Below are 13,278 nucleotides of genomic sequence, written 5' to 3' on the forward strand. Positions count from 1 at the left end.
GAAATGTACCCTTTATCAAGTGAACGAGATGCGACAAGTTCATTTAAAAAGCCTGGTTTGTCATTGTTTATCTAATTTTCAGAGTTGACACACAAAATTAGGCTGGCTGACACTCACTCTGGGGCTATCCCTGGACCTGTCCTGCCTGACCTTTTCGGCTCCAAGCTGCTGTGCGCTCGCCAGCGGCTGCTTCCCCTTGGCTGCAGAAATCGCTGTGCAGCTGTGCATCCTACTGAGCCAAACCCCTGGCCAGGGTAAGGCAGGCCAGTACCTGGCCAGTCTGGGGAAGCAGTTTGGTGGTGGCTTTTCAACCTATTTTCTGCTGCTTGGGTCTGCTGGACGTACTGATTGCCAGGTATTTTTAAGGCTGGGTATTTAAGAATTGGCAAGGAGGTGGTTACTGCTTTGTAATGAACATGCATAGAAGTCTGAGCAAATATGAAACGCGTGGGGATGGTATCAGGTCTGTCATGGGGACGTCCCGCGATACCTTCAGGCTTCTCTCATGAGCATCTCTTTCCGTGCTGTCGTGCTTCCCTCCGTGATTACGCCTGTCAGTGTTGCAGTGAGCTCCTGCACATTACTGAGACTCAAATGTTGGCTGAACCATCACTGGTAGGGCATGAACAGTCTCCATTACAGTGATTTTACTAAGGAAGGTTTAATATCAGTCTCTTACTTGCCAATTCACAGTGGACGTAAGTGCCAGTATAGAAGAGCTGTGCTCTCTGCTGATGTTAGCGTGCTGCTGGAGCAGGAGAGCTGGGTACAGCTCAGCACCCCGACTGCTGCTGCCCAGGGGGATGTGAATGCAGGGCTGATCTGTGCTGGAAGCCAGCTAACTTCCCCACATCAAAAAAACAGGTGGATGGATGCTGCAAAAAAAGCATGCACACCACACCAAGCAGAGAGTCTAATCTCACCGGGGCAGTGAGAAACCGGCTGCTACAACAGAAAACACATTTCAAGCTTCCACACGTTTAACTTTTTTCAGTGTTACTTTGCAAAGCAAAATAAATCTGTATGGGAATATTTAAATACAGCAGGTTGCTTGTATTTGTTTTAGAAGATATTGCTCACTGTTGAAGTCAGGGCTGGGACTTTTATTTGTGGCTGAGACACTCAGTGGCCAGAAATTATTAATAGTGTCCAAGCTGTTGTGACTTTCATTTTTTTTCTTTCTTGAGGTGACAATTTATCCCAGCCCCATCCTGCAGCCTGAGCATGCACTAGACCTGGAATGGTGCAGCTGCATTTGTCCTTTAGCAGTTTTGATTTTTACCTGGTTTTTTTTCCCTTCTTCCTTCCTTCCCTCCCTGTCTAATCTCCCTGCCCCTTCTCTCCACTCTCCCTTCCAAAGATATCTCCAGTTTAAGGCTCTGGTTTCTGAGGTGTGCGTGTTTTGGACTGCGGGCCTTAATGGTTGCAGTACTCTGGATGCCCGAAAAGGGGGAAATGGGGGACTAGATGCTGAATAGTGGCAAAATGCAGACAACCCGTCAGGATGACTTTATGAAGAAGTCGCTAAGAGCAGAAGAGACAGTGGCTGGAGACTTTGGAGAAAATCTTAAATGTTTTTCCTGAGACGTATCTGGATGCTAAGCCAGGCGCAAGTCCCTCTTACATAGTTTGTACTGCATTTTCACTTCAAATGTTGCTGTAAGCAGACCAAAGCCAAGTTTGATGGACTTGTGCATTGTCCACAATTCTGTATTGCTCTTTGATGTATTTTTTTTTATTGCAGTTGCAGGCATGACTGCAGCAGGCAAGATGCTGCTGAGCAAGATGGGGTCTAGCAAGGTCAGGTATTAGAAGCAGCAAAGTGGTTTTGGCGTAGACTTCAGCACAGGCCGTCCATGGACATTGCACATCCTTGGGCCACTTGTGACCTCCTTGCTCTTGGTGCCTGACCTGAACATGCCATGGGCTGTCCACCCAGATTTGTAAAGACAGGTCCCACTGACACTAGTCTTAGTTTTGGTGGAAATCTCTGTTCTCCCATTCCTTATTTAAAAACAAAACAAAACAAAAAAACCAAAACCAAAACAAAACAAAAAACAAGCACCAGATTCTGAAAAACAGCTTCTAGTAAAAACATCCCTTCAGTCTGAGAAAAATCCTCACTAGAGCAGTATAATCTAAAAACAGGGGAAATCTAAAGAGTAGTTTCAATTTAAACTTATTCCTAGGGAGAAAAGTGAGTGTGTAAAATCCCAGGCTTCAGTGAAATAACCTCACAAAACAAAGCAAATAGGGTGAGCAGTATGGCTAGCTGATGTTTTCAACCTTGCATAGCCTGCAATTTCGCTTTGCATGTTGTGAGTAGCTTAAATGCAAGGATATACTGGGTGTGAGATGTGTTCCTCTGCGGGGAGTCTCTCCATCGTAAAGGAGATTCATGGTAGAAGCGGACTGGCTTTAATAGCTGTTTTTTAATTGCCCCAATGCATCTGCTCTTCCTTGTCTGTGGGCTCTTGATTGTTTTTCCCTAGTTCTCACTACTGTCCTTGACCGTTGTTTTATTTAAGAGGTGAAACAGCTACTTCTAGGATACTGGCTTATAATAAGCATTTACCTTACTCTTGCACCTTTTGCACCCCAAAATACTGAAGTGCTGGACAAACCACGCTTGCACTGATTCTCACAGCACTCTCATGAGACAGCAGACTCATTTATTCCCTTTTTAACTATGAGGCTGAGGGAGATTAAGCAGCTTTGTGAAGGTCATGCTGGAAAGGATGTGGCAGCTTGGGAATAAATGCCAGGACTCCTGTCACTGGGTTCCCCACTGTGCCCTCTTCTGAGTTGTTTTCATAGGTAGGAACCAAGTAAAACCAGGAATATTTCAGATTGAATTTCTTTAGTAAAATGATGAAACCCAAACATATGTGGGATGTCTGGAATAGGAGGTAAAAAAAGAAGGGTGCTGTCTTTCTTTAGTGTTGTTCCTGATGTTAGACATTCAAGACCAAAGCTAAAGATTTTTAGTAGCCAGGTGTTGGAAGAAAAAAGACATTGTCCATATGCTCAGTGCCGCAAGCATCTGTGTACTTAAATGCATCACTTTAAGATCATCCATCTTCTGTTGGTAGCATTGAACTGTCTGCTGCCATCCTCAAAGCTCTCCAATGGACTCTGGTACCTCTGGATACATTGTTCTTCCTTGGTGGACCATTTTCCAAGCAACAGCTGAGTGTGAGCACACACACATCTGCCTGGATGGGAAATTCAGAGCGCTCTGACAAATTTAAAGTTACTGTCTACAGCTAAGAATGACTGAAAGGAAGCAATTTGCTTCAGAAAATTGAATATTGGGGGAAAACATCTATTTCTGTACCAGTTACAAAGAGCAAACTCAGAAAGGTCGATTACAATGGCAGGTAGCAGCTGCCCACAATTTCAAAGGCCTGGAGATAAAATGAAGGGCTTGCAGCTTGAGCCTGGTGGGAAGCACTAACAAATCTGAGAAGGGGAAAGCAAGTTCTCTGAACTGACTTTGCTTTGGAAACCTGTAATCACACAAGAGTTGCACTGCAGCCTCCCATTTGCAGGAGTCGGGTGATCTTGCATCTGCAGGCTTCGGCATCTCAGTGATTGTTTTCTGTGGGATGTGCACATCCACACGTATGTGGGCTTTCACACAAAAGGAGTTTTACATCGAAAAACTCACGAGCTTTCTTCAGACTGCAACCATGCCGTTTCTGTTGTAGCTTCATCCTAGTCACTGCGGTGTCTTTTAGATTCTGTAGGCTTTTGGTGTGGCTTTTTTTTCCCCTATTTCAAATTTGAGTTACAGACTGAGCAGGCTGACGCTTTCCATGGGGGAAAAAGCAGGGCAGCCGCTGGATTGAAGCCTGCACTGCAAATGTAAGGCGTTCCCAAAGGCTGTGTATTGTGTGCAACTGGTAAATAAAGAAATCCAAGAAGGAGCGGAGGCCACCAGCCTGACCTGTTCATGCTGATACTGGAGAGGAAACCCATGAGTGTAGTTTCTCCCTGTTGAGGCTGAAATACCGACTGTTGCTGTGATAGACATTGCAGGGCAATGAATGAACGCTGGAGAAGAAACACATGTGGGGTATGACCAGTCCTAGTACATCTTGCACACCCAGTCACCAGCACCGTGCTCTGCCTGTGGTGTAGTTCTTGCACTAGCAGATCATAACAGACCTTTCTACATCGTGGGTTTTGCTAACACAGTTATGCCAGCAGCTGTTGAAATTATTCATATACTCACTGATGATCAGCAGTGAGGTTTGTTGGGAGGTGACTGGAATATAGTTGTTTAGATTAAATTATCTTCTCTCTGCCAAGGTCTGGCCATGAACCTATGCGGTCTCTTACACTCTGATGAGTGAATGGGGAAAAGTTTCATTTAAGTAGTTCCAAAGTAAAATCTGTTTCATTGCTGAGAGATTAAGCCACTAAATGTCCTGACTGGTGCAGCTGTCTCCTACCACCTCCCAGCTCTTTATTAGCTTACAGGCAAACTTACTTCTCTTTTTTTCCCCACTTTCAGGGTCTTTCTCTCACATTTTTTTAACCATATCCTCTTGTCCCAAGTCCGCAGGCTGTACCACCTCAACTCCCACTAGTTTAATTGTGGGAATTAGTCCTTTGAGATGAATGCAAATGAGAACTGGCTCCCAACAACTATTGATGAGTTCACCTTTATGTGTTTATTAGCTTTGTCTTGCCTCTTGCTATGGTGTTCCTCCATCTACATGGAGAAGGAGCCACATCTGCAGTGCTCCCCAACCAAGGGAGTACAGCGGAGATTGCAATGTGAGAGGAAATAAAGACCAAGTAATATGCTAATTTCGTGGGCTACAGGGACCTGTAGCTGCCTGTTTGGGGACCCTACTGGCATGGACATTGCTATGTGTTGGTTTTCTTTGAGCTTAAAACACAATATGGCAGAGCTCATCGGCACCTCTGCTAATCCAGGCAGCAGAGCGGCAGTGTCTTTCTTGCTGGACCAGGACCCTTTTCAAGTTGATGTGTTGGGTGCCAGGAAGTTGCTGAGATGGGAGATAAGATTTGAGCTGGGCTCTGCTACACATATGCAGGCTTGTGTTGCGACGACTCTTGCATTGCCCCTTCCTTGCATTGCCTTTCCCAAAAGCCTCTGGAGGTGCAGCCAGTGTCCCATGGATGCACACACAGAGAGGGAAAGCTGCTGTTCTGCTAAGTCCTGGGGTTGTGGCAGGCAGGGGCCCGTGCTGCAAAGAAACTCAGGCGCAGGGCTGTTCAGCAGCTTTCAGGGCACCTGAAGCTAGTGTGGCGGAATAAACCACTTGAGACATTTGTAGAACTTTATGGCGTAGTTGGTGTGTCATGTTCTCCTCGTGGTGGGCTTCTTGCTCAGCGAAGTCACTCCACCAGAGTATTCCTTCTGTCTTTCCTCTATGAGGTTAACTGGGAAAGCAACTGAGCTGGTCCCAGTAAGATCTGAAGAAGGGCTCTCCACGTCTCAGACTTCTCCCTACAAAGTTCTAGCTGAGATTTCCAGCCATCCCAAAGAGTTGAAGCAAGTGTCTCGCGCTTGCTCCATAATTCTTGAAGATAATGGCATATTTTATTCCCGTGGCTCCTGTGTTTGCTGGCCCTGGCCCACAGAGTGTTTTATTGCTTGGAGCTGATGCCGCGAGGATTTATTGTGCTCTATTTAGCCCGGTGCTGCTTCATTGCTCCACTCAGTGCCATCCTAACCCAGCCAACGACCAGGCTTCCCGGGCCCCGCGTCAGACCCGCTCTCGCTCTCCGTGTGCCGATTGCTGTTGTTCACCGCCGCGGCTGGCGTCAGGCTGCACGCGCTGGTAATTCCCACATGTACGTCACCCTTCCCAAAGGCTCCCCGACAGATCTACTCTGATTCCTTTCAGGCGTTGTTTGCAAGAGCTATGAAGTTTAGTGTTGCAAAAACTGAGCTGCTTTTGAGTGATTTGGAGTAGAGGTTTTCATCATCTGTGATGATTTCTCCTGGCGATTGCTTTCTTTCAGTCATTTATGTAATTGCCGTACTCGGTTTCCTGTGGATTTTTATACTTCATTTGAGATTCATCTGAAGATGGCATGTTCCCATCTCTAGGAATGTGGCCAGATTGAGACATGAGCTGCCTAAGCTGGCTGCTGAAATTGCAGGCCATATTTTTGTTTCATCCTGAGATGCTGTTCTGATTTTCCAAGGTGTCTAAGACACAGTCTTCCAGCACCTGCAGTAGCCATATAATTCACGGCCGAGAATATTTTATAGTTATCCCTCTTTCCATTGTACTTAATTCCCACAATAGCTTCTCATGAAGACCCGCTTCAGTTATACTTAGGTGATATTTTCGTTTCTGTATCAACTGATCACTCCAAATGACATGTGCTAGCATGTATGTGCATGAACAAATCCCTTTCCTTACGGACGCTGTGAGTGCTTCAGAGCCTGGCGCCTGCTCCTGCTGCATCTGCAGGCACAGAGCTCAGTGACCAAGTAACAAAAGGAATTCAACACTTGGAGGGATATTGTTTTTTTCCTAGGTAATTTGTAGGACCATCTATTTAAGGGATGCCTGTGCACAGGGTAAGGCATAAGGTTTCCACTGATAAAAGTCAAGGGCGCGAAGGTAAGCGAATGTGGCATTTGTACAGCTGCGTGTTTTCATATGCCCAGTGGCACGGTTCAGTTTCTGCCCCACAAACAAAGTAGTCCATGTTGTGAGCGCAGACTGCCCTTACGCTTTCCTTTAGACAAAGGAGCGTGTTACATTAATACATGTGAATGAGCTGCACAAGGGGGCTGTTGAAGAGAGAAATTTTAAGAGATCGCAGACCTTTACAAGCAAACCAGTAGGTTAGTGTTTTTGTGAGGATATCTTTTTACCAAAACATCATTTAGAAGTTGAACAGCCTGGCAGGCCATGCTAGAAAGGAGCTGGTTCAAAACACAATGAGCTAATCGAACATTTAAAAAAAAAAATGGTATTTTAAAGGAGTGCTAGGCTAAGGCCTCAGTAAAGAGGCTGGGTTCCCCCAGCCCTCCCTTCTCTGTATGAACGATGTACGTGGATAACATGGATCCAAGAAGAAGTTCACTGGTTTGAATCACTGGTTTATTGCATTTTTATGACTGTAACCACAGGATGTTCTAATGTATTTTTTCCAAAAAAAATTTAAAAAAAAAAAATTGGGGGGTGTCACAGGAAGGGTTGTGTTTATCTTGGCTAAGTCTGCCTATCCCGCTTTCCAGGGCCACCCATTCATCGTGCAGTACAACGATGGGAATGCAGAAGTCGTGTCCATGTGGGTGTGCAGGATGCTTGAGGAACGGCGATCAACCCAAGGACCACAGTGAGCTGGACTGGCTCACAGCAATGCACAAGACAACAGCTCATCCTGGACTAGCAGCACCAGCCCCACGCTTCAGACTCTCAGTCTCTCTGGATCATATTTTACTAAAAATATTTTCTAGAAGCATCAACAAAATCTTTCTGGATATTTGTTGCTGCCTTTCCCTCAACACCACATTAAGGGATTTTCTTCCCACATTTCTTTTGTTGCTGAGCAATTTAATGTCCTCAGATTATCTTCAGTTAAATTGTACACAGCCTTAAAGCAAGTATTTTATATCTATATTTTTTTGTTATCGAATGTATTGTATATTTCCTGGCTCCAGAGTATTTTTTAACTGTTAGTCTTTTGCTATTGTATGAATGACACGCTGAGTGTTCAGAGGATTTCGGCAGGAGTTGTTGGCTGTCTTTGAGTGCAGACATCCACAAAATGCTGATTTTAAATGTAAAACAAAAGCAAAGAATGAAAAAAAACAAAAGTAGCTGGACTTGCCCATCCTGCAAGGAGGTGAGGGATTGCCCTTCCAGAGGAAAAGCATGGCGGAGAGATCAGCATCACGCTATCAAATGACCGGTGGTGCCTCTGCTGCCAGTCGCCTGCTGCTGTGGCTCGGGTTTGCTGGGAGGGCCAAGCAAGAAAGACAATGCAACAAGCTGGTGTGTGCAAAGAGCATCCATGCTCAGGCACTGCAGGCTGATCCGTAAGCGCAGAAAGGTTTTGCTGATGTGGAAAGAGGTGAGGCGAAAGAAGACGGCACTCTCCGCAACAGGGAGTAGGGGTGCCGCTGGGTGAGCACCAGCCAGAGCTGGCAGCCCCAGAGCCACGCACAGTCGCCATGGGCTGTTGGCCTCTGGCTGCAAAGGGAGAGCAGCCCCGAGCACAGGGAGTTTGTGAACAGCAGCAACACGGCGTGAGGTTCTGCCCATGCCGCACAAGGAAGCCAGGGGCCACGGCACAGGCTTGCATAGTGTCCCATGAGCTGGGGGGCGGGAAGAGAGCCTGCACAGAGGGGCCCAGGCCATGGGGTGCCACTTGCCCTCGTGGCCAGAGAACAGGCTGCAGGGTTTTACTTACTGTCACAGCAGTTCGCAGCTTGCTTGGAAGCGTCTTGCCTTTCTCAGCTCTACCTTGATTGCTTATTTTCTTACATCAGAGTTGCTGCACGATGGGTGCAGCTGGGTCAAGCAAAGGCTCCCAGGTTTGCTCTTACCATAAAGGAAAGAAGAACAATTGCAATGTCTCTGCTGTGTTTCTTACTCCTGCAGTTTCTGTGTACATTTCCACAACAGACTGACACAGATTTAACCAGTCCTTATGTTAAGATGCATATTAAAAAAAAACACAGAAGAGAGGAGGACCATGAAAGGCAGGGTTGGTGTGTGCGCCTTGGGTGGGGGAGGAGGTTGGGGCTTTTGTTTGCTTGTCTTAGCATTAGAAATAAACTTTTGCTAAAAAAAAAAAGCTCAGGTAGTTTATTATATACCAGCAGCTTAAAAAAAACCCAATTCGCTGAAAAATTCCTCCTGAACCACTGCAAATCCTAGATGTTACTCTGGAAGCAGCCTGGAAAAGACTTTGTTTCCTTCCTTGGAGGGATCGTTTGTCTTCTTTTGAAGTATAGAGGTTGCAGGCATGAACTTATAGACTAAAGTTTGTCTTAATTGCTCTGATGTCACAACCTCCCTGGCAGATAACAGTACAATGAATGACTCAATGGCCCCCATACCTCCAGGTCCTTTTTCTAAAGTGAGACAAATTTCTTCCCTGTGAGCCAACCAGACTATAGGCAGCTCTTCCATTTATTTATCTCTAACAGTTTGCATTAGCTTTCTCTGGATAAAAAGTCTCTCCCTTGGAGTTAGTTAAAAAGTCAGTAAAACCAAGGCTTTTCCTCTCACTTTCCCTGGCAGGGAGGTCGGGAGGGTAAGACGTCACCCTGAAAATCTGTGCGGGATGCCAGCTGATGGAAACGTGAAAAATCTCCTGGCGAACAGGCTGACAGTGTTATAATTCACTGGCATGCGTATTAACCTTGCTGTCTTCATCAGTATACTTAATCAATCCGCAATCATGGGGGAGGTTTGGGGCCTCTGTCATCTTTCCTTCCCCAAGTCCTTGAATTCAGTGCAGCCGGGGGACAAGAGGAGGACGAGTGGCCGGGGATCTGCTCGGTGGCACTGCTTCTGCCCTGCTCCACTCTCAGTGCCGGGTTAACGCCATTTGGGGAGAATTAGGGCTGGATGAGAGAGCAGAGTGGGCAGGTTGGGGAAAACCCAGTTCCTCTTCAGCTCTGCCAGCCGTGCTGCCACGCCGAGTGTTGAGCAGCAGCAAGGTGGGGTCTCCCCAGACTGCCACCTCCTGCCTTGGAGATGGTGGCTCTGGGTGGTGGGTCCCCATGGGAGGTCTGGACACCCACAGCCCGGTCTGTGTTGCCGTGTGGGGGCTGCTGGGCCCCCCACACCCCGCCACTGCACCTTGCTCTCCCAACCCGCATCCTGGCCCTGCTTTGCACGCACGTGTGCAAACCCCTGTCTGTGCCCACAGAGCCCAATTAAAGCAGTTCAGCCCAATTCTCACCACCACCCATCAGCACCAGGGGGCAAAAACAAGAGGAAAGGCGCGGGGCAGGGGGGAGGCAATAAAATTGGGCCAGGATCTGGGCAAATTTAGCTCCACTGGCTGCCCCCACCCACGGCAAGCAGCTCCCCAGCAGGTCCGCACCCAGCCCAGGCTTCTCTCCCTGCAGCAAGTGCCTGCTGACCCCATGTCTGTACCAGGGCAGCGAGAGCCAGGGTGAGCCTGCTGTCGGGCACCCCAATGCGGTGCAGGGTCCCCCCCTAAACCCAGCTGAAGGGATCCCCTGGGGTGCAGCACTGTGAGCAGCACGACAAAGCGGGGGCTGCTGTGCTGTGTTTGGGCTAAGGAAATCCTGCCTCAGTGAGGGGGCTGTGTGCACGCAGAGGTGACTTTCAGATCGCCAAGACACGTGAAACGTGCCCCACGATCTGCCGCCAGCCTCGCGTGTAACATCATCCTGGCCCTGAAACCCCTCTCCGGGGCTGGGAAACGAACTGGCAGGGAGATTCTCCTGGCTGCCGGACAGGGCTGGAAGCTCTGGGTGCTGCAAAGGGGCTCAGCAGTGCTGCAGCTCTCCATGCAGGTGGGAGCTGCGCCGGAGCTTGGGCTGCCTGGGGACATTGTCCCTCTCTCCTCCTTCCTGGTGCAAGTTTTTTGAGTCTGAATCAAGGCATCTCTTGGCTGAAAAGCTTGCAGAAAATGCAGCAATATCATACCCTGCAGCTGAGTCCTGCTCAGAAGATAGCATGGGGCAGGGAGGTGCATAACGAACACATTAATTCAGCAGTGGATGCTCTAGATGTACTGAGTGATCCCCTCCCATCCTCCCCAGTCTCACCAGCTCGTTTAGGGACTCCACCAGCAGCCCCACACCAGTCTCACTGCTCTGTCTCCTCGCCCTGTAACCTCAGCCATGGTGGTACCGATAGACCCAGTCTCCTATGGGAGTGTGTACGTGGAGCTCACGGGCTCTGGGAAGAACTGGTTATGTCCCATCTGTGCCAAAACTTGCAATATTTTCAGTTTTTCTCTGCCTGTGATCCTTGCCAGGCAAAGCTCATCCTGTGAGATGAGCCTGGGGTAGTTTGCCCTTAAACAGAGCACAGAATTAGAAAATACTTTTGTTTCTTGTATCCCGTGGCCAAATACATCCTGCTGTCAGCTTTCCAAAGGCAAAGTGTCAGTCTTTGTTTTCCGAATAACAGCCTGAAAAGCTGTGTGTGTGTGTGTCTGTACACATGCATACATCTGGCAAAGAAACCAGAAACGGGGAATTACAGCGGGCTGCAGCGTTGACGGCTGCGAGCAGTCCCCGACCCATCCCTCTCCCTGGGCTTAACGTCTGTTGAGCAGGGACGGCAGCAGCCAGTGATGGCTAGCGTTAATAACTGAGCATTCACTAGAAACATCTTCGTTTGATCCCTTTGACATCCAAGAGCATAAAAGCAAAGCGGAGAATTGAATCTGGGAGTGGCGTATGGGTTTTCCTGCCTCACAGAGCTTTGTGGTCCTGCAGGGAAAGTTTACCATGAGACGTCAAAGGAAAAGGGATGGACCGCAGGGACCCCCCAGCTCTACTATGCAGGGAGCATGTGAGCCATGTCTGAAGCAAAACCTGGGAATCTGGGTCTTAGCTGGGAAAAAAAATCCCTACTCCCACAGGGAGCAAAATGGGCTGACTGAGAGCAAAGGCTCTGGGAGCGCACAACAGAGACAACTGTTTGGCGACAGAGGGACTTCAGCTGTGGGTGAGGAGGGGGGCAATGCCACCGGGGCAGCCACCCGGCTCGCTCGGCTTTCTGGCTCCAACTGTGCTCCCTCTGCCCAGCGCTGCCTCCGGGCAGGACAGCCCAGGGCGGCCATCAGCATCCAGCCCCATGGGAGGTGCACCTGGGACAGTCCCCCCCAGGGAGCCTGCAGCCTCGGCCAGCAAGGAAGAGGAGGGAGGAGGCGGGTCAGGGGGCTGCAGAGCCAAGACACCCCAAGCTGGAGCTCTGCTGGGGGGGGCTCCCCAATGCAGAGAGGACTCCAAGGCTGCTCAGCCTCCTGGGGACAAAGCATCTTTGTGCAGAGGCTCTTCCTCCTGCTCCCATTAAGATGTGCAACCGGCAGAGAGAAACACTTAAGATACAAAACAACACCCCCATGAGACCCCCTCCTCGCTCAGCTGCTGGGAGCCAGCCCATGCAGGCTTTGGTGGGCTGATGGGGCTGAGTTAAACACATCACAGGTGACCCCAGTTCTTTGAGAGCTGCAGAACTAACTCTGGCCTCTCAGCTTCTCTGGAGGGAGCTCAGGAGACCCTCTTCAGCCATGGAAGGTTATTTGTGGGTGACTCCTGCCCCGTGCAGCCGGGTCCCTGCCCCACTGCTATCCTGGGGCTGCCCCCTGCCTTGCAGACACCCAGGCAGGAACCAGCCCAAGCCCAAATGCTGCAGCTGGGTGGGCATGATGTCCCTGCGAGGGGACAGCTGGCAGGGAGGGGGAGCCGGGGCCCATTGCATGATGGTGAGGTCCCAAGCTATAGCAGTTATTTTAGGATAACCTGTCTTCAGCCTTCCCTGGGGGACCCCTCAGGCTGGGGCGGCTCACGGGCAGCATGAGGCAGAAATCTGGAGGGATGGGGGGACCGTCCCCTGAACTTGCTGGCCTCATCCTTCTCCCCAGCTCACCAGTATTGCACCACCGGGCTGCCCAGCCTGGTCTGTGAAAGTCTAATAGGAAAAAAAAAAAATTTAAAACCTGTAACTATACTAAAGCGTTTTGGTCACACTGAAGAGAAAGAAGGTTGTGCTTTAAGAAAAGAAAAGCTCAGAGGTCTGTGCCTTTCCCTGTGGGAAGCTGCAGCAAGGAGCCCTGCGGTGCGGCTGCCGAGGAGCTGCGCTGACCCAGGGCTGCTTTACCTTCAGAAACGGGTATGGCCATAAACTACAAGTGGGCACTAAGGACAGGATTTATAGATTGAGCCTTACTGGCTACTGGAGCGGCTGCTACTTCACCGGTACCCACTGCGGCTGCTCTTGCCGCCGAGTCCTGCAGTGAAAGTTCAAGGTTTATAAGTAGCCGGTCAGCTTGGGAGACGTTTAATGGTAAATGGATGTCTGGGGGCTTTTACAGGCAGGAGGAGGAAAACTTCTCTGCAGCCAAGACAAAGCTGCTGGCAGGGCCCCGGACACAGGTGAGTGCAGCTCTATCCTGGAGGGTCGCGGTGCCCGGCTGTCCCCGGCATGGCACGGCCTGGCAGGGCGAAGGCAGAGTTAATTGCTGCCCTCGGCTCATCCCGCTCCATCTCCGGGAAGGCGCTGGTTTAACCTAATCAATAAAGTCATGTCTATCGATCGTGTACGCTGCGTTCCTCCG

The 13,278-nt window shown here is 49.3% G+C and overlaps 1 protein-coding gene across 5 annotated transcripts in view; it reads left to right on the forward strand.

Annotated features, from left to right (window-relative positions):
- The window catches only part of MAP2K5 (mitogen-activated protein kinase kinase 5), a 140,282-nt gene extending 132,624 nt beyond the window's left edge, over positions 1 to 7,658 (forward strand). For all 5 annotated transcript variants that reach the window (XM_069798655.1, XM_069798652.1, XM_069798653.1 and 2 more), the window contains one exon: positions 7,238 to 7,658. In XM_069798655.1, the coding sequence (XP_069654756.1) occupies positions 7,238 to 7,342 (105 nt within the window). In that variant the 3' untranslated portion in view covers positions 7,343 to 7,658. The remainder of the gene's footprint in view (positions 1 to 7,237) is intronic.
- The last annotated feature ends 5,620 nt before the right edge of the window (positions 7,659 to 13,278 follow it).

The sequence above is a fragment of the Haliaeetus albicilla genome, chromosome 12, assembly GCF_947461875.1.
Source record: "Haliaeetus albicilla chromosome 12, bHalAlb1.1, whole genome shotgun sequence".
NCBI lineage: Eukaryota > Metazoa > Chordata > Aves > Accipitriformes > Accipitridae > Haliaeetus > Haliaeetus albicilla.